Source organism: Geotrypetes seraphini, chromosome 7 (genome assembly GCF_902459505.1).
Source record: "Geotrypetes seraphini chromosome 7, aGeoSer1.1, whole genome shotgun sequence".
NCBI lineage: Eukaryota > Metazoa > Chordata > Amphibia > Gymnophiona > Dermophiidae > Geotrypetes > Geotrypetes seraphini.
Window position 1 is genome coordinate 150,898,990 of NC_047090.1, and position 19,322 is coordinate 150,918,311.

Genomic DNA, 19,322 nt, shown 5'->3' on the forward strand with positions numbered 1-19,322 from the left:
CTGCTGTGGTGAGAGTGAACACCATGGTGAGATCAAAAGAGCTGTCTTTTGAAAGAAGACTGTAGCAGCTTATAAGTCTGGTAAGGGATTTAAAAAGATCTAGAAAGAATTTGATATTGGCCATTCCACAGTCCAGAAAATAGTGTACAAGTGAAGGACTTTCTAAACAACTGCCAACATGCCCAGGTCTGGCCATCCAAGCAAGATGACCCCCAGAGCAGAACGCAAGATGCTAAAAGAAGTCTCCAAAAACCCTAAAATGTCATCACAGGACCTGCAGCAGGCTCTTGCTATTGTTGATGTGAATGTGCATGCCTCTACAATCAGAAAGAGACTGCACAAATTTAACTTGCATGGGAAGTGTGCAAAGAGGAAACCTTTGCTTTCTAAGAGAAACATCAAGGCCAGAGAGAACATAGACAAACACCAGGATTTCTGGAATAGTGTTCTAGGAACAGATGAGTCTAAAATTGAATTATTTGGACACCACAAAAGAGGACATGTTTGGCGTACATTAAATACCACATTCCGGGAAAAGAACCTCATACGAACTGTGAAGCATGGAGGTAGAAGTGTTATGGTTTGGGAATGCTTTGCTGCAGCCGGACCTGGCCAGCTCACCATCATAGAATCTACTATGAATTCTACTGTGTATTAGAGCAGTGTTTTTCAACCACCGGTCCGCAGAAATTGCCTGCCAATCCACAGAGCTGGCACGTGCATCGGGCCCGAGACAGTGTTCTTCAGCTGTCGGTCTGCGGTGCGATCGATGCGGCATTATTTTCGGGTCAGCTCTCTCTTCCTCAGTGCTGCAGTGCACAAAGCTGCGTGCAGCGACTCCTACGCACATCCTGTGCCTGAACCAGAAGCTGGCCTGAAGATAACACGGGGGGCAGCATTAAACAGCTAGGTGGGAGCAGCCCAGAAGTTAAGGCACAGCATGGAGGGAGGGAGACAACAAAGGTAGGGGGGAATGATTTTAGTTTTGATTTTAGTGATTGATTTACATCTGCTGTCTGTATTTTGCACTGTTCAGGAAGAAATGCTTTTGTTTCTTTTTCTCTGGGGTTGTACTGCATGCAGAGTCTTGAATCTTAGGGTTTCGTTTGTATATATTAGTACTTTTAGTTTTTGGTCCCATATTTGCATAGTGGTTATCTGTGTTCTGATAAGAATGAATGTTGAGAAGCATATAGTGTGCTTTGTGTAGTTTAATTTTGTGGTTAACCATTATGTGTAATAAGATTATATAGTGTGTGTATATATGAAAAATGAATGGAAAAAAATGGTGGTACAATTAGTATTATTATTATGGGGGCAGCGTCTGGGGCGGAGATTGTCAGGGTCTGGCCCACGACTTTGCTCAGTGTTCTTCAACTGCCAGTCCGCGGACTGGTGCCGGTCCACAAAATAATTATTTTATTTCCGCCAGTCCATAGGTGTCAAAAGGTTGAAGAACACTGTATTAGAGGGTGCTCGAGGAACATGAGACCATCTGTAAGAAAATTAAAGCTGAAGCGGAACTGGACCCTGCAACATGACAATGACCTAAAACATACCAGTAAATCCACCAAGGACTGGCTGAAAACTAAGAAATGGAGAGTCCTGGAGTGGCCGAATCAAAGTCCTGATCATAATCCCATTGAGATGCTGTTGGGTGATTTGAAATGGGCTGTATATGCAAGAAACCCATCAAACATCTTACAGCTGAAAGAATTTTGCATTGAGGAGTAGGCTAAACTTTCCTCAGACTGATGTCAGAGACTGGTAGATGGCTACAAGAAATGTCTCGCTGCAGTTATTTCAGCCAAAGGGGGTAACACTAGCTACTAGGGTGTAGGGTGTCCTAACTTATTCCTCAGTTAGAATGCACATTTTTATGGATATCTTTTGTTTCATAAGTAAATCAAGGAAATTTTTGTTGTTTACCTGCAATTACATCATCTTCTTTTCCAGAGATAAACAACAACAAAAAAAGATTTGACCTAGATATGTGAACATTTCTTAAGAAAGAACTGAATATTTCATGGGATGTCCTAATTTTTTCACATGACTGTAGGTGTTTGGTGCAAGCTGCCTAGGAGGCTGTTACAGATTTGGGGGCTTGGGAACTTGAAGGTGGGTTTGAAGAGAGTGTAAAAGAGCAATCAGTTATTTTAGTGACAATGATGTTGGATAGCATCACAGGCAAATCTAGTGGGCAAACAAAAGAGAAAAATAATGTTGCTAGCTGAAGAAGACAAACTGGCATAATGTAGGAGTAGGGTTAGTGGGGAGCTAAAGATGTGTTGGCTCAGGAAAAAGTGAATGTTAGGACTGTTGGGGAGGTCAGAGTGACCAGTAGAAGTCACTGCTGGTGGACCAGAGTAGTATGGATCCCAAGTCCTGCTAACAGAAGAGAAGATGAGAGTGGGAGAGAGAACATGAAGTGGAGTATGAAGAGGGAGAACATACCTTGCCTCTTCTGTAAACTCACACCTCTTTATCCCAGAACAGGCAAGCAGCATATTCTCAGAGATGGGTGACATCATCCACAGAGCCTGGTGCAGACAGTCCTAAAGTGTACTGTCACTTTAACTTCTTAGAAGTCTCTAGATCAGTGGTTCCCAAACCTGTCCTGGGGGACCCCCAGCCAGTCAGCTTTTCAAGATATCCCTAATGAATATGCATGAGAGAGATTTGCATATAATGGAAGTGACAGGTATGCAAATCTCTCTCATGCATATTCATTAGGGATATCTTGAAAACCTGACTGGCTGGGGTCCCCCAGGACAGGTTTGGGAACCACTGCTCTAGATGGACCTTACCGCACATGCGCAAGTGCCTTCCCGCCCGATGTTGGCTTGCAGGGTCATCAGTTCTTAGTTTTCCATGGAGCTAAGAAGATATTAGTTGAAGTCATTCAATAACTACACTGTTTATTTTTGCCTTGGTGCCTTCCCGTGTTTTTATTATTATTTCCCCTTGGTACTATCAGTTCTTCATAATAAGAAGCCAACTTTGCCTTCCCATCAGACATCCAAGACATCTCCAGCATCAATGTGAGCAAGTGCAAAGTGAAGCATGTGGGAAAGAGGAACCCGAACTATAGCTTTGTGATGCTGGGTTCTGTGTTAGGAGTCACTGCCCAGGAAAAGGATCTAGGTGTCATTTTTGAGGATACGTTGAAATTCTTAGCTCATTGTGTGGTGGCTGCTAAGAAAGCAAACAATGTTAGGATTTATCAGGAAAGGAATGGAAAACAAAGATGAAAATGTTATAATGCCCTTGTATTGCTCAGATACGGTTGCACCTTGAATACTGTGTGCAGTTCTGGTCATCGTATCTCAAAAAAGATATAGCGGAATTAGAAAAGGTATAGAGAAGAGCGACAAAAATGATTAAAGGGATAGAACGACTTCCCTATGAAGAAAGGGTAAAGCATCTAGGGCTCTTCAGCTTGGAGAAGAGGTCTATAAAATACACATTCCCCTCCATATTTGTGAGGTTTAGGGGCAAAGGCTGCCCGCAAATACCAAAAAATTGCAAATAACTTTAGAGCTGATTCTGACCCCTCCTTTCCTCCTGCCTCCTGGACTTCTCCACTGTACTTACTTTTTAAAGCCTGGTGGTCTAGCAGTGAAGCAAGGCAGGAACAATCTTCCTACGCTCCTGCCTCGTGCAGAGCCAGGAACAAAAATGGTTGCCGTGAGTTCCCGCAAGACCACAGCCATAGCTCCTGTCCTGCTTCACCCTAGACCAGGGGTAGGCATTTCTGGTCCTCAAGAGTCACAGGCAGGTCAGGTTTTCAGGATATCCACAATAAATATGCATGAGATAGATTTGCATCTCAAGGAGACAATCAACAGCGTTCCCTATTGGTGCAGGAAGTGTCCTCTCTGAGGCATGGTTCTTTTATCGAGGTCCCCAAAGCCTTGATGCCCTGCAGCACCATCCATACCAATCCCAAGTATAGTACCGGTGTCTTCTAACCAGAATCAAATTCAGAAGCTGCTTCACAAAAAGCTAGCTGCAATTATGCAAATGCAGTTGACACCAGTATTGACCCAGCATGAGCATGATTCTTTGAAGGTCCAGGATACTAGATTTCGCTCGCCTTTACCTTTCAGAGGGGAGATATTATCATTCACAGTACCAAAGCACTTTCCTATCTTCAGCTGACCACCATCCACAACTTTATGGGCATTCTTCTCAACACTACCATCGACACCACAGCCCATGACCATCGAAGCCCACTACAGCCCATGACCATCAGGTTTGTTCATGTCACATCCTACTATACAGGCCTTGTCTTCTCCAGCCTCTTATGGCCTATCTTCATATTTGTCTCCTCCACCAATAAGATGCCATTTTCTACCTGAGAGCCTGTTTTTTTCCAACTTTTATTAAACAATTGGGGCAAGCTTTTTCAATCTGTCTGGAGTCGGATACTGAATCAATAGCTGATCTTCTTGACACTCTTGATTTTGAAGAGGTTCCAAGAGACCTATTTAAACTTCCATTCCATACTCGTCTAGGAGAAGCAATGTTTCGAACTTGGGAGTCTCTGCTAATGAATCCAGTGGCTCCACAGCAATTGGATTCACTTTATAGAGTGCACTCTTGTCCTGGATTTGACAAACCCCAGCTCCATCATAAGTCTCTTGTAGTGCAATCAGCATTACAGAGGCCCTCCAGCTCTAGATCTTACATCAGCATGCCTTCGAGCACAAAAGGCCATAATTTAGATATCTTTGGTTGTTGCCTTTTCCAGAACTCCATGCACACTAGCTGCATTCCTAACTACAATTCTTACACATCTTTCTACTTTAATCAACTGGTGCAGCATCCTTCTCACTTTGAACAGGGGAAAAAATTGACTGGTTGCTGCGGGTATGGGAATTAGGCTTTTTACCACCCCGTGGAGAGGTGAATGGCCTTGGCCCTGTAGTAAAGGATCTGCCACAACTTGCCTCCCTTCCCACCTGTCCCAGTCAGCAGCCCCCCCTCCCTCGGCGGGAAAAAGGTTCCGTGCACTTCAGTGCTGTGTGCAATGATGTTGCCTCTTCCTACGAATGCTTCTAAGAAGCTGGTAGACCCGCCCCGGGAGGTGCAAAGGGGCCAATGGGGGGAGTTGCAGATTTGTTTTTTTTTTTTGCCAGGAGCCGTGATGGGGGGGAGGGCTGATGGTGGACTTGCAAATGGGAGCTGCTGCTGCACCTGCAAAGGGGGAAGGGGGTTCCTTGGGCTGCTGGACTGGCTGGAGCGGAAGGGAAGGGAGACAGTTGCTGGATCTGGTTTGTGGATTGGGGAGAGAAGGGAAATAGGTGCTGGGCCCATGCAGTGGGTGGAGTGGAGCTGCAGGGAAGGGAGAGGTGCCAGATCCATACCTGGGTGCTGAAGGGAGGGGATAGTGGTGTTGGACCCATGGGAAGGGGGCTAGAAGGAAGGAAGAGAGGTGCAGGACCTGCAAGGAAGAAGAGAGAGAAGAAAAGGGAAAGAGAAAAGCTGAATCAAGGGAATGAAGGAAGAGCGAATGAAATATTGAACATAGTGGAGGGAGGGAGGAAAGAGTGAGAGAGACGCATTGGTGTAAGGAAGCAAGAGAGGGGAGAAGCTGGACACAGAGAAGTACAAAAAGAGGGGAGATGTTGGGCATGGATGGGAGCATAGGAACAGGGACAAACAGGGGAAAGCTGCATCTGCATAGGTGTGGTATATGGACACAGAGAGGTAATGCTAGACATGGAAGGGTATATGGAGACAGAAAGAAGATGGTTAGACATAGGGGAGAATAACATATAAGTTAAGATGCTGGACAGGGAGCATAGGGATATAAAGGAGTTGATACTGTACACAGGAGGAGGGGATCATAGAATGGTGAGATGATGAAGGCAGGGAGGTGGACATGGGAAATACTAGAAAGGGACGTATAGGAGGCATAGAGAAGGGAGATGCCGAACATGGGGAACAATACATATACAGAGATAGAAGATGGATGGTGAGCATGGAGAATGAAGAAATGTCAAATGGTCAGGAGACCCTGGCAAGTGAGTTAAGAGAAGACAAAAGAAAACGCAGACCAGCACCTGAGACAACATGATTTGAAGAATAAAATGACGAGACAATAAAAGGTAGAAAAAATAATTTTATTTTCTCTTTTGTGATTAGAATATATCAGATTTGAAATATGGGTCCTTCTTGAGCTGGTGTAGACATAATTGGGAACCACAAAGTCCAGGCTGTGCTTCTTTAGCTTCCACCTGGCTTAGGGCTCTCTCTGTCCAGGGGGCAGTTACCCTAGTTGTAATCCCCTAACACTATTCCTGTCATGTGTGACTGTGGTATTCTGTTAGCATGTTTTTTCTGTGTAGCATTCTGTAATAATTTGGTTTATTCAGTTTTCTCGATAATGGAGGGGAAGGGATATTTGTGAAGGGGAGGGGAGATAGGGGTTTTGTTGATCCTTACTCTGTATTATTTATGCTTATAAAATGACAATTGTACAGAATATTGTTTCTTTTTATTCTTTAATAAAATAAGTTCAGTATAAAATTATAACGATTCGAGGCTTGTGTGGGGACCGAGCTGGTGGGGACAGAGCAGGGACGGGGACAAATTTTTTTCCTGCATCATTCTCTACAGTTTATACTTCCAGACCAGCTTCTAGACTTTCAACAAACAACTCTTAATCTCTTAGAAACCAGAAAGTTTATGGCTAGGTCTGCCTTTGATGCCTTTGAAGTGTGATGCCTTTGAAGTGTCCTCAGGAGCTTCGGCTTTATCTATATTGATGTGGCATCGGGCATGGCTTACCCTTTCAGGCTTGGATCCTCCGGTAGAGAACCATTTTGTGAATACACCCTGCTTGAGAGATGCACTTTTTAGTGATAAGGTTGAAGAAACCATGCAGAATATTACTAAGCACAAACATCCTTGGTCTATGACCTTATCTTCCAGTTCAGCACCAAAACTTGAATCCACTTAGTCACTCAGGATTACTTTATGATATACGACAAGCTTTGACATTTTTCTATGCAATGCATAGAGAACAAACACTGGTTCTCCAGTGTGTTGGTACGACCCAGGAGCAGAATCTCATAAGATCGCTATTGGCTGATGAAAAACAGCAACTTGAAGGTCCAGAATACCACTTTTCAGCAAGGCCACAGTTTCACACATTGTACTAGCATTTGTATCAAAGTGCCTGGCACACACTTACATGTCACACATTCCTTCCCAGACCAGAGCCCCTCTCAAGCCCCCTGGTATTTAGTGAAATAAGCTGCTAAAGGTAAGTTACTTTGCTGTATTACCTGATAAATTTTCTTTCCCTTAATTACAGCAGACGAATGAGGCCTCCCTGAGTTGGGTATTATGCTGTACTTGGAGAAAAGAGAGGACAAGCCATGCCATGGTACTTTCGGCTGTTTTGATATGATTAATACTGAACTAATGGAGAGAGAAGTTCAGTGCTCTCTATTTACACCTGCTTGTTGATGGATATTGCTCCTTAAGATGAACCTGACCATAAGACCTAGATTTAGAGGAGGAAAACAAGAAAAAAACCCATTCTGAACCAAATTTTCCCTGCCAGGCTGTGCACCCAACCCCACACTCCTTGCCAAGCTCTGTACCCTGTTCTCCCTCTGGTGGTCTAGTAGTAGGCCGACACAGGGCAAGCAGGCAGGGGCCCCCATACCTAGTGTTTGGGGGGGGGGTTTAGGTGGTGTTTGTTTTTGGGGTTGTTGTTTTTTTTAGGATAGTTTCAAATATCTTTATTCCAATATGCAACAAATCTATGGAAGGAGAAGCTTGGAACTGAATGACCTGGCCCTTTCTTTTCTTGTCACCTCCTATCTCAAAATGCTTGCATCTCTTAATAGTCAGCATCCTTTTAGACCTGCAGTTTGGCTCCACACACTCGAGCCTCAAGACAATCTTTTTGGTGATCTTAGCCTTCTTATGAAAGAGGCTTTGATTGACCACCATAGCCACTTTGCTTATGATCATATCCCCCTGTATCTGTTTTAAATCATAGCAAAGAAGAGAATCATCAACCCGCACAGCACTCCCATCACAAGCCCATTACTAAACCTCCACCCTGCCTCCAATTAAGATAGGCCCCCCTGGAGGAGACGCCAATCCCGACAGCAGGTATGAGGACACCCACAATAAGATCCCGTGAAAGCCACGTGCCACACCTCTATAGCATCAGCGGTCAGGAAACAGCAGGAACCATACCCCATGAGCTGGACTTTGTCCAACACACTTCACCCGACCACCGACTCCAGGGACTCCTCCCTCGAACCTCAGCTCCCTGCCGTTGCTCGCCGCGCAGCTCTGAATGCTGACCCAGGAGCCGTCACCTACCGGGCCGCTGATCCACCCTGTTATGTTCCCCGCTGGCCGCTAACGCAGGCCAGGCAGTCATGGCCCGCCCAACACACTGGCAGCAGAGTCAGGCCCAGATACAGCACACAATGCCAAAGCCAAAAGCTGCCTCCGAGGGGAACAGGCCTGCTGGGATTAAAAACAGGTTGGGGGGGGGGGGGTTGTAGTATTCGGTCCATAAGACGCACCCTCTTTCCCAACCCCTTTTTGGGGGGTGGAAAAAGTGCATTTTATGGTCCGAAAAATACAGTAATCCCATTTGTCTGCTGTGATTAAGGGAAAAATAATTTTTATCAGGTAATATCTAATTTTACCTTACTGCAATAGATTGTATTTTGGATTAGTGAAAAAAAAGTACTTGGTCCAACTGTTGTGGTATACTAGGGTAAAAAAAAAGTTTACCTTAGTATTTGAAGTAATTGTCATTATCCCAGGACAAGCAGGCAGGTATTCTCACTAGTGGGTGATGTCATCAGACAGAGCCCCGGTACGGACGTCTCACAAGCACGTGTTGCTTGTAGAAACTTAAAGTTTCTAGATGCCCGCACCGCGCATGCGCCGGTGCCTTCCTACCCGGAGATCCGGGCGTGTCTCCTCAGTTCTTTCTTTTCCGCGGAGCTGAGAAGTTCAACTTCTTCATGCGCTAGCTGAATTCAGTTAAATTTGCCTTCCTTGTCCGCGTTTTTGTTTCTTTTAATTACAGTTAACAGTTCTTTTCTTTTTCAGTAAAAAAAAAAAAAAAAAAAGAGAAGATTATTTCCTCCGGCGGGTCGAACGGGCCGGCCACGTGGCTCAGGCCCACGGGCTTCGACCTCGCGGCAGAGATTTTCCGGCCTATGTCCCGGCCAATCACCGGTTTTAAAAAGTGCAGCAAGTGCCAACGCGCGATTTCACTCACGGACCCTCACTGGCGCTGTTTGCAGTGTTTGGGCCCTGACCACATCCCGAAATCGTGCGGGCCTTGCTCTACCCTTACGGCACGCTCATTCAAGCGGCGTTGCCTATTGTGGGAATCGATGTTCAAGATGGACGCAGCTAAGGATCCCTCAGCCTCCACTTCATCCGATACCTCCCCGGTTCGGGCGAAACCGGCATCGACTCCTCCTGCATCGAGTGCGGCGAAACCGGCATCGCTCGCCCCGACACCATCCACGAGCTCGACGTCGGTGCCTGCCCCGGTCTCCTCGGTTCAGGTACCTCTTCCTTCCACAGTGCCACCAATGGTCATCAAAGTGCCGAAAGCTACTAAGCAGAAGCACTCGACCTCGAAGGAGCGCGATGCCCGTGCAGGAGGACCCCCTTTCGGTGCGGATCCCTCCCTATCGGCTTCGCTACGGTCCGTGCTGGAAGCTCAATTCGTTGAGCTCATGCAGACCATCGGACCCGGGCTCATCGCTGCCATACAGGGTGACCTCCCGGTACCGGTCCAAAGGGGCGGTCCGCCCCCTCCCCCTCCCCCACACCGTTCGACCTCGACAACCGACGAGGACGAACGGGGGAGGGCGACGATACCCACGCGGCAAGCCTCGCTTACCGACATGCCGCCATTAGAACCCATTACGCCTCCGCGCCAACATGGGACCAGACCTCCGATCGATACTCGAAGCCCTGGGCATAGTCAGGAAGAGTTCCTCCGTACTCCTTACCAGACTTGGGTAGCATCGCAGGAACCCGCATCGCAGACCCAGTGGCGATCCACTGCTTCCAGCCCTATCCACTTGGGGGCCTCGGGAGACCATGCGATGCACAGACGATCCCGATCCCCGTCCCGCCACCGAGACGGGCACCGATCGAGACACTCATCCTGGCACTCCTCACGCCATTCGGAGGTGTCACTGCAGAAAAAACTGCAACGTAGGGGATACTCCTCATCAGAGGCGTCCCCTCCGAGGGGCCCGGAGTACGAGGAAACACCGGTGCCCGATTCTCCTTGTCACTCCCCGATGTCCACGGACCTGGAGGCCTCCTCCTCCGCCAGCCCGTCTCACAGACCGACGCTGGCGGAACAATTGTCCTTCTCATCATTCCTCCGACAAATGGCGGATGATCTGGATGTGACCCTTGACACGGGCTCCCGATATTCCAAAGAGTATCTGGACACCATGCACTTACCTAACCCTCCAACGGAGTCGCTTCGGCTCCCCCTGCATAAATTACTGGACCAGACCTTCATGCAGTGCTTCGAAACGCCGTATTCCATACCGGCGATCCCCAGCAAACTCGATGCTCGATACCGCATCGTGCACCATAAAGGGTTCCAGGGCCCTCAACTCTCCCACCAATCCCTGCTGGTCGAGTCCTCCCTAAAACGCTCTCACCCCTCCCAGGTCTACGCCTCTGTACCGCCGGGCCGAGAGGGGAGAACGATGGACAAATTTGGTAGAAAATTCTACCAAAACTCCATGATGGCGTCACGGGTGCTAAACTACAACTTCTTTTTCTCTTCCTATCTGGAGTTCTTCTTGCCGGTGCTCCGCAAGTTCACTCCGTTCATAGACAACCAAGCTCGATTCGAGTTCGAGGAAGTGGTAGCCTCCCTCTCCCAATTACGCCTCCAGCTGATGCAATCCTCCTTCGATGCATTCGAACTCTCGGCACGCGCCGCCGCAAGCGCGGTAGCTATGCGTCGCCTGGCATGGCTCCGTACCATCGATATGGATCCCAACCTACAGGACAGACTCGCCAACGTACCATGTGCTGGAGCTGACCTGTTCGATGAGTCTATCGAGACTGTTACCAAGAAGCTGTCGGATCATGAAAAATCCTTTCAATCCATCCTGCGGCCCAAACCCAAACCTCAACAGTCTCGACCTTCCAGGCCACCCCTGATTTACCAGCGGCGTTACATGCCCAGACAAACGCCTGCTGCGAGACAGCCTGCGAAGAGACAACCTCCCCAGAAGTCTCAGCAAAAACCCCAGCCACCGGCCGTACCTAAGGCCCCCCAGCCCTTTTGACGCCCCCCCCGGGAGCGTAACCTCGGCCTCTCCCATAGGGGGCCGCCTCCATCTCTTTTACCATCGATGGGAGGCCATAACTACGGACCTATGGGTCCTCACCATCATAAGAGAAGGATACTCTCTTCAATTCCACCGGGTCCCCCCGGACCACCCTCCAAGAGAGTATCCTTCAAGCTCGACGCAGACCGCCCTTCTTCTTCAGGAAGTCCAAACCTTACTCCAGCTTCGGGCTGTCGAGCCGGTCCCTTCAGACCAATTGAACCGAGGGTTTTACTCCCGGTACTTCCTCGTCCCGAAGAAAACGGGCGACCTGCGACCCATTTTAGACCTTCGGGCCCTCAACAAGTTCCTGGTCAAAGAGAAGTTTCGCATGTTGACTCTGGCTTCTCTATACCCCCTCCTCGAGCAGAACGACTGGTTATGCTCCCTGGATCTCAAGGAGGCCTACACTCACATCCCCATTCACCCGGCCTCCCGAAAGTTCCTCAGATTTCGGGTGGGAAATCTGCACCTACAGTATCGAGTGCTACCATTCGGCCTATCTTCGTCCCCCAGAGTCTTCACAAAGTGCCTGGTGGTAGTAGCCGCAGCACTCCGGGACAGGGGTCTACAGGTATTCCCATACCTCGACGACTGGCTCATAAAGGCCCCGTCAGCCCCAGAGGTCACTTCGGCGGCCTTGGCTACAACCTACTTCCTCCAGAATTTGGGCTTCGAGATCAACTTCTCCAAGTCTCACCTACAACCCACCCAGTCCCTCCCCTTCATCGGAGCGGTCCTGGACACCACCCGACTCCGAGCATTCCTACCTCGGCAACGCATGGAATCTCTTCTTCATCTCTGCCAGTCGGTGTCTACTCGCCAAACCCTACCGGCGAGACAACTGATGGTGCTCCTGGGCCATATGGCCTCCACAGTACATGTGACACCCTTCGCCAGACTCCACCTCAGGATCCCCCAGTGGACCCTGGCATCACAGTGGAATCAGACATCCGATCCACTATCCAAACGCATCTTAGTCACACCTGCTCTTCGGCAGTCTCTACTTTGGTGGATGACCTCTTCGAATCTATCCAGAGGTTTGCTGATGCACTCTCCCCCCCATCAGAAAGTTCTCACGACCGATTCGTCGAATTACGCATGGGGGGCCCACCTGGAGGGTCTCCGCACCCAAGGATTCTGGACCAATGCGGAGAGACTACACCAAATCAATCTACTGGAACTCAGAGCCATCTTCAATGCGCTCCAAGCTTTCCAACACCTACTCCACGACATGGTAATCCTCATTCGCACAGACAATCAGGCCGCCATGTATTATATCAACAAGCAAGGAGGCACGGGCTCGGCCCTCCTTTGCCAGGAAGCTCTACGAGTCTGGGACTGGGCGGTGCGCCACAACGCCCTACTCAGAGCAGTATACATCCAGGGGGAGAACAACGTCTTAGCAGACAAACTAAGCCGCCTGCTACAACCGCACGAATGGACTCTCCATTCCAGCCCCCTTCACCAAATCTTCACGCAATGGGGGACGCCTCAGATAGACCTCTTTGCGGCTCCCCACAACGCCAAACTGCCTCAGTTTTGCTCCAGGATCTACACTCCTCACCGCCTCGAGGCAGATGCTTTTCTACTGAACTGGGGGAAACGATTTCTGTATGCGTTCCCACCATTCCCGCTGATCCAGAAGACTCTGGTCAAGCTGAAACTCGAACGGGCAACCATGATTCTAATAGCTCCTCGGTGGCCCAGACAACCTTGGTTCTCCCTCCTACTTCAACTCAGCAGCAGGGAACCAGTACCACTTCCAGTGTTTCCTTCACTACTTACTCAACAGCAAGGATCACTACTTCATCCCAACCTGCAGTCTCTCCACCTGACAGCTTGGTTCCTCTCAACGTAACCCCTCACCAATTCTCACAAGAAGTGAGGGAGGTCTTGGAAGCTTCCAGGAAGCCCGCCACTCGACAATGCTACTCCCAGAAATGGACCAGATTCTCCTCATGGTGCGTTTCTAAGTCAAAGGAACCTCAGCGAGCTTCCTTATCCTCCGTGCTGGACTATCTCCTGCACCTATCTCAATCTGGGCTCAAGTCCACATCCATACGAGTCCACCTGAGCGCTATTGCGGCGTTCCACCAGCCCCTACAAGGGAAACCCCTCTCGGCCCATCCGGTGGTCGCCAGATTTATGAAAGGACTCTTCCATGTTAACCCTCCTCTCAAACCACCCCCAGTAGTTTGGGACCTCAATGTAGTCCTTTCCCATCTCATGAAGCCCCCGTTTGAACCACTCAACAGGGCCCCTCTGAAGTATCTCACCTGGAAAGTGCTTTTCCTTGTAGCCCTTACGTCCGCTCGCAGAGTCAGCGAACTCCAGGCATTGATGGCGGACCCACCATTCACAGTATTCCACCATGACAAGGTGGTCCTCCGCACTCACCCGAAATTCCTGCCTAAGGTGGTCTCCGAATTTCATCTCAACCAATCCATTGTACTTCCAGTATTCTTCCCTAAGCCTCATTCTCACCACGGAGAATCGGCCCTTCACACTCTAGACTGTAAACGTGCCTTGGCTTTCTACCTGGATCGCACCAAGCCACACAGAACCACTCCTCAACTTTTTGTCTCCTTCGACCCTAACAAGTTGGGAAGACCCGTATCAAAGCGCACCATCTCTAATTGGATGGCGGCTTGTATCTCTTTCTGCTATGCCCAGGCTGGATTATCACTTCCTTGTAAGGTCACAGCCCATAAGGTCAGAGCAATGGCAGCCTCAGTAGCATTCCTCAGATCAACACCAATCGAGGAAATTTGCAAGGCTGCCACCTGGTCCTCGGTTCACACATTCACCTCACATTATTGTCTGGATACCCTCTCCAGACGGGATGGACAGTTTGGCCAAACAGTATTGAAAAATTTATTCTCTTAAGTCGCCAACTCCCCCTCCATCCCACTGAGGTTAGCTTGGAGGTCACCCACTAGTGAGAATACCTGCCTGCTTGTCCTGGGATAAAGCAATGTTACTTACCGTAACAGTTGTTATCCAGGGACAGCAGGCAGCTATTCTCACGTCCCACCCACCTCCCCTGGGTTGGCTTCTCAGGCTAGCTACCTGAACTGAGGAGACACGCCCGGATCTCCGGGTAGGAAGGCACCGGCGCATGCGCGGTGCGGGCATCTAGAAACTTTAAGTTTCTACAAGCAACACGTGCTTGTGAGACGTCCGTACCGGGGCTCTGTCTGATGACATCACCCACTAGTGAGAATAGCTGCCTGCTGTCCCTGGATAACAACTGTTACGGTAAGTAACATTGCTTTCACTTACATCTTAGACTTTGGAATGCAGCCCCAATGGTCTTGTGACAGGAACAAAATTACCTGACGTTTCATTAAAACACTAAAATCTAGTTAATTTAGTCTCTGAATTAGATGGGGTTTTGTATTTTATACTCTTCTTGTTTTATAAGTTTTGTTTGTAATAATATCTTTAGTTTTTTTTTTCCATATCATAACATGTTCTAGGCTTATTACAGGATAGAAAGTGTGATAAATTAAAAAATGCTTAGTACACAAGGCTGAAAGGGTACAAATATCTAGAGATATTTTAAGTGGGCAAAGTTATTGGATTCTAGTTAATGTTTGAAAAGTTGTAAATTCATTCCCTTGTTTTCCTTAGGGAAACGTCAAATTCACAATTTGGGAGTCCAGTTGCAACTGAACCAACATTGTCTTGATACTGCCTTTAATTTTTTCAAGATGGCAGTGAGCAAGCATCTCACCCGTGGAAGAAAGATGAGCCATGTAATTGCTGCCTGTCTTTATTTGGTTTGTAGAACAGAAGGAACTCCTCGTATCCTTTCCCTTTCAGAGGTTTATCCATGTTTCCAGTCTTTGCTTCTCTAATAGTATGCATCCTCTACAAAACACATTTGTAGCAGCATTAAGAAAACTGTTGGTGTACTTATTTTCGTGTTTGTTTACTTTGTTCCGTGAACTTTATTATGAATAATGTAAAATGTAACATTCATGTGGTGCCATGACCATGTTTCACAGTTTACTCTGTTATGAAATATCAGTAGATTGGGACCTGGCTCTATTTACTACAAGGGCCTTTATCTTTTGAAATAACAAAAAGATCCCACTGTTCAAAGCATAAGGTGTAAAAAAGGGGAGGAAAAGGATCTCAGAAACCTGCTTGGTGATGGGGAATAAACTTCAGCTAAGTCTGATAAGGTTCCACATTTCATTGATCCTGAAAAACCTCCCCCTTCCTGTTTTATTATATTTATTATGATTCTTTCTTCCTTTTAATATTAATTTTTATAAAATCTTCTCCACCGAGTCTTCTCTTAAAACTATATTTGTTTGAATTACTTTTCAATGTATCTTCTGATTTACTTATCTCAAATGTCTGCCTCAGTGCCCAGATGTTCCCACTTGTTGGGACCTCTGCCAGGGAAAAGACGCAGACTTGTTGGAAGTCTGCTGCTAGCAGGATCAGCCTTGGGGACACTTAGCTAGCCAGCCTGCTTTTGTATTTTTGGGAGCCCAGGGGCCATTCCTTACGTGGTTGATCCCATATTTATCAGGAGCTGTTTGGCTCCATTCCAGCTTGGCTGGGCTTAATAGTGGATCACCCACCTTTTTGTGACATGAGGTTTTCTAGGTTGAGGCTCAGTCCCACATCAGTCTGACTGGCAGCCCGAAAACCAAGTCCTGGGATCCTGTGAGGCAGAGTATTTCTACATTTGTCCCAGCTGCACTCCTAAGCTGAAGCAGGCAAGCACATGGTAAAGTGAGTAAAACTATTATAGCCTATAGAGAGAAATTGTGGGTGGGATGGGGGTGGGTGTGTCCAAAAGTGAGATTTGAAGGTTTCTGCAGCCAGAGCCAAGGTTCACCACCTCTAAAACCTCTTTACCTGCATTTTTTGTACTTCAGGTTTGTCCCCATGGGTTGTTTTTGACATGTTTTTGCTGGCGGCAACCATCTTGGATTATAAATGATCATTTTTTTCCTAAAGCCTCCATCTGCCTTAAAGCCCCTCGATTTTACTTAAAATCGATAGGGATGGACCCATCAGGCCTTATTACCCCTGTATCATACCAAATTTGCGCTGGAATGCTGGTCGAGGATCATCCAAGCACACAGGGGAAGGGCGGAAGCCTTAGGCTCAGCCTCCTCTGAGTCCTCCAGAGCTGGGAATCTGCAGGAGGCATGATCCCAAGGGAAGAGACACTTTCCAGAGCCCTCCAAAGTTGCATTGGCTAAAGCGCAGATGCAAGGTTGAAGTGGAGCTCAGGAATACCTGTAGGTGTTCCATGTCAGAGTCCTCGAGGCCCCCAGTACAAGATTTCATCCTGAATTTTGTGAGCCTTATGTGGAATGCCTTTTTGAACTGCCAAGGGTCCTCAGCTTCTATATTAAGTGAAATGGAGGAGGTGGTACAGGGAAATATCCCCTCATTATGTGCTCCATCCAGACAACACAGAGCTGGACCAGGATGCTGTTTGACATAGACTGGAAGATTGGAAAATCCAATTCCATGCCATTATTGTCCCAGGATGCAGTTTTTTTGGCAGTCTGGTTCTCTGCATGAGAACAGAGGTCAAAACGTGGTAGTGGCTTTGGATCAGGTGAAAGACCCCATAGTGCGCCAGCTGTTCAAAGCTCCTGCGCTCTCAGGAATTATATCTACCTTGCTGCGAGAATTGAAACTGGGAAGTTCCTCCAGCCCCCTTATTGCAGTGTTCAATTATGAGCAGTTCAGTTATTCTGACCGCATTCTTTCCCTTGTATCCAAACATCACAAAGCTGGTCACGGACCACTAGGAGTCAGCAGAGGAGTCCCTGTGAGTGGCTAAGATTGTCTAAGCATTACTCTATGGCTCCAGATTTCCAACAGCTGGCTGTTCAGCCAAAAGTGGATTTACGGGTGGTGCAGGTCACCAAATGAACTGCTTTGCCTAGTGAAGGAGGTGTGATGTTAAAGGATACTCAGGACTGTAAAGTGGACATGGTCCTCAAGAGAGAATTTGAAGGTTTGGTCCTAGGGATTAATGCGACAGCTGCAGGTTCCTTTGTGGCACATGCTTGCCACTCCTGACTGTCAAGTCCTGGCCTTGAAGACAGAGACTCCCAAATGCTCCTGAGGTGAATTATATAATGGATGCTCTGTATGACATTAGAGTCATGAGCAAGGTGTCAGCCTATGCTGTCTCCACCCGGAAGATACTTTGGATCAGACAGTGGGCAGGAGATTTAGCCTCTAAAGCCACACTGAGCAGGCTTCCCTTTCAGGGGCAGATACTATTTGGCAAGGGTCTGGATGACCTGATGGCCAGTTATGGATTGTCACCCTAAGGCCTTGCTGAACAGTAGAACCTGGACAGTTCAGGACGTGGGGATTTTTGATGCTCTCGAATATTCTGTCCTTACGTGGGAAACCAAGAGATGCAGCGGTCATTTCAAGGGTCACAGCAGATATTCAGCAGGGGCAGGAGACGGCAAGTCTCTGACTCTTTCCCCTCTCCAGCTTTCAAGAAAGCACAATGACGCAAGGGCAGGCCAAGCCCTCCCCAGATAGGGGCAGGCTGTCAGCCTTTTGGTCAGTCTGGGCTCAGATAGGATCAGACCATTGGGTCTTAGAGGTTGTTCAAGAAGGCTTCTTAAGGAACTCGAGACAGCAGATGGAGTCCAATAAAGATTCACTCTTTATCCAGCAGAAAGTTTCAAGTTTCAAGTTTAATTACATTTGATGAATCGCTTATTACAATATCTAAGCGATGTACAGTTTAAAAACCAACAGATTGTGGTAATACATATAATTTCAATGGGCTAGACAATAGACGGACAATTTGGACAGACATGAATAAGTAGGAAAGAGGGGAAAAGTTACAATTATAATATTTGTTAAAATTTACATAAAAAGGAAAACACATTAGGTAAAAATGGGGTAAGGTAGAAATTTGATTAAATTATTAGAAGAGTAAGAGAATTTAGAATAGATCTGTCATAAGTCAAATGCGTCTTGAAATAAATAAGTTTTTAAAATTTTTTTAAAAGAAGTAATGTCTTTTTCGTTTTTAATAAAATTTGGAAGGGCGTTCCACAATGCAGGGGCCACTACGGAGAACATATCATTTCGTCTTGTACCGATAATTCTCAACGAGGGGATTGAAAGCAAGTTCGATGAGGATGATCTTAAAGAGCGAGAGGAGTTGTATGGGACAATCATTTTTGATATAAATTGGGGTTCGTTAAAGATTAATGTTTTATAAACCAGAAATATAACTTTGAAAGTGATTCGATGAGAGATGGAAAGGCAATGTGATTTAATAAATAATGGGGTAACATGGTCATATTTTTTTGCTTTGTGAATTAGTTTAATTGCAGTGTTTTGGATAATTTGGAGCCGTCTCTTTTCTTTCTGGGTTATGTTGATTAAAAGGGAATTACAGTAGTCTAGTTTTGAGATGATTAGGGAATGAACTAGAATATTAATTGATTTGGGATCTAAAAAGGAGGAAATTGAACGAAGAAGCCGTAGTCTGTAAAAGCAAGATTTAACTATTTCACTAATATGTCTATGAAATGAAAGATCTACGTCAATTATTACTCCAAGAATTTTCAATTGGGTTACAGATTCAAGAGGAGTATTGTCCAATATGAATGGTGTTTTTGAAGTTATGTTACCTTTCCAAGTAAAAAGCATTGTTTTTGATTTTTGAATATTCAGGGCTAGTTTATAAAACACACTGACCTGGTCACAAATATAGGCTGGATTTCTTCATTTTCCTTCAGCTGTCAAAGACCACTGCACCGGGGGAAAAATCCTTATATTCCCCACACCTCTGCTGGAGAATAACTTCACTTAGAAAATGGTGCTATGGGGTCACGTGATGCATTAGTCTGGGCAAGACGTGTGCTGCTGGGCTCTGCGGCCAATGGATGAATATTGGCTATATTTCGGTACCTATTGTTTATATCC

At 47.0% G+C, this 19,322-nt stretch overlaps 1 protein-coding gene across 2 annotated transcripts in view; it reads left to right on the top strand.

The window, feature by feature from the left end:
• BRF1 (BRF1 RNA polymerase III transcription initiation factor subunit) overlaps positions 1-19,322 on the top strand; it is a 360,212-nt gene that overhangs the window by 35,041 nt on the left and 305,849 nt on the right. For both annotated transcript variants that reach the window (XM_033952886.1, XM_033952885.1), the window contains exon 3: positions 15,009-15,182. In XM_033952886.1, coding sequence (XP_033808777.1) covers positions 15,009-15,182 — 174 coding nt within the window. The remainder of the gene's footprint in view (positions 1-15,008; positions 15,183-19,322) is intronic.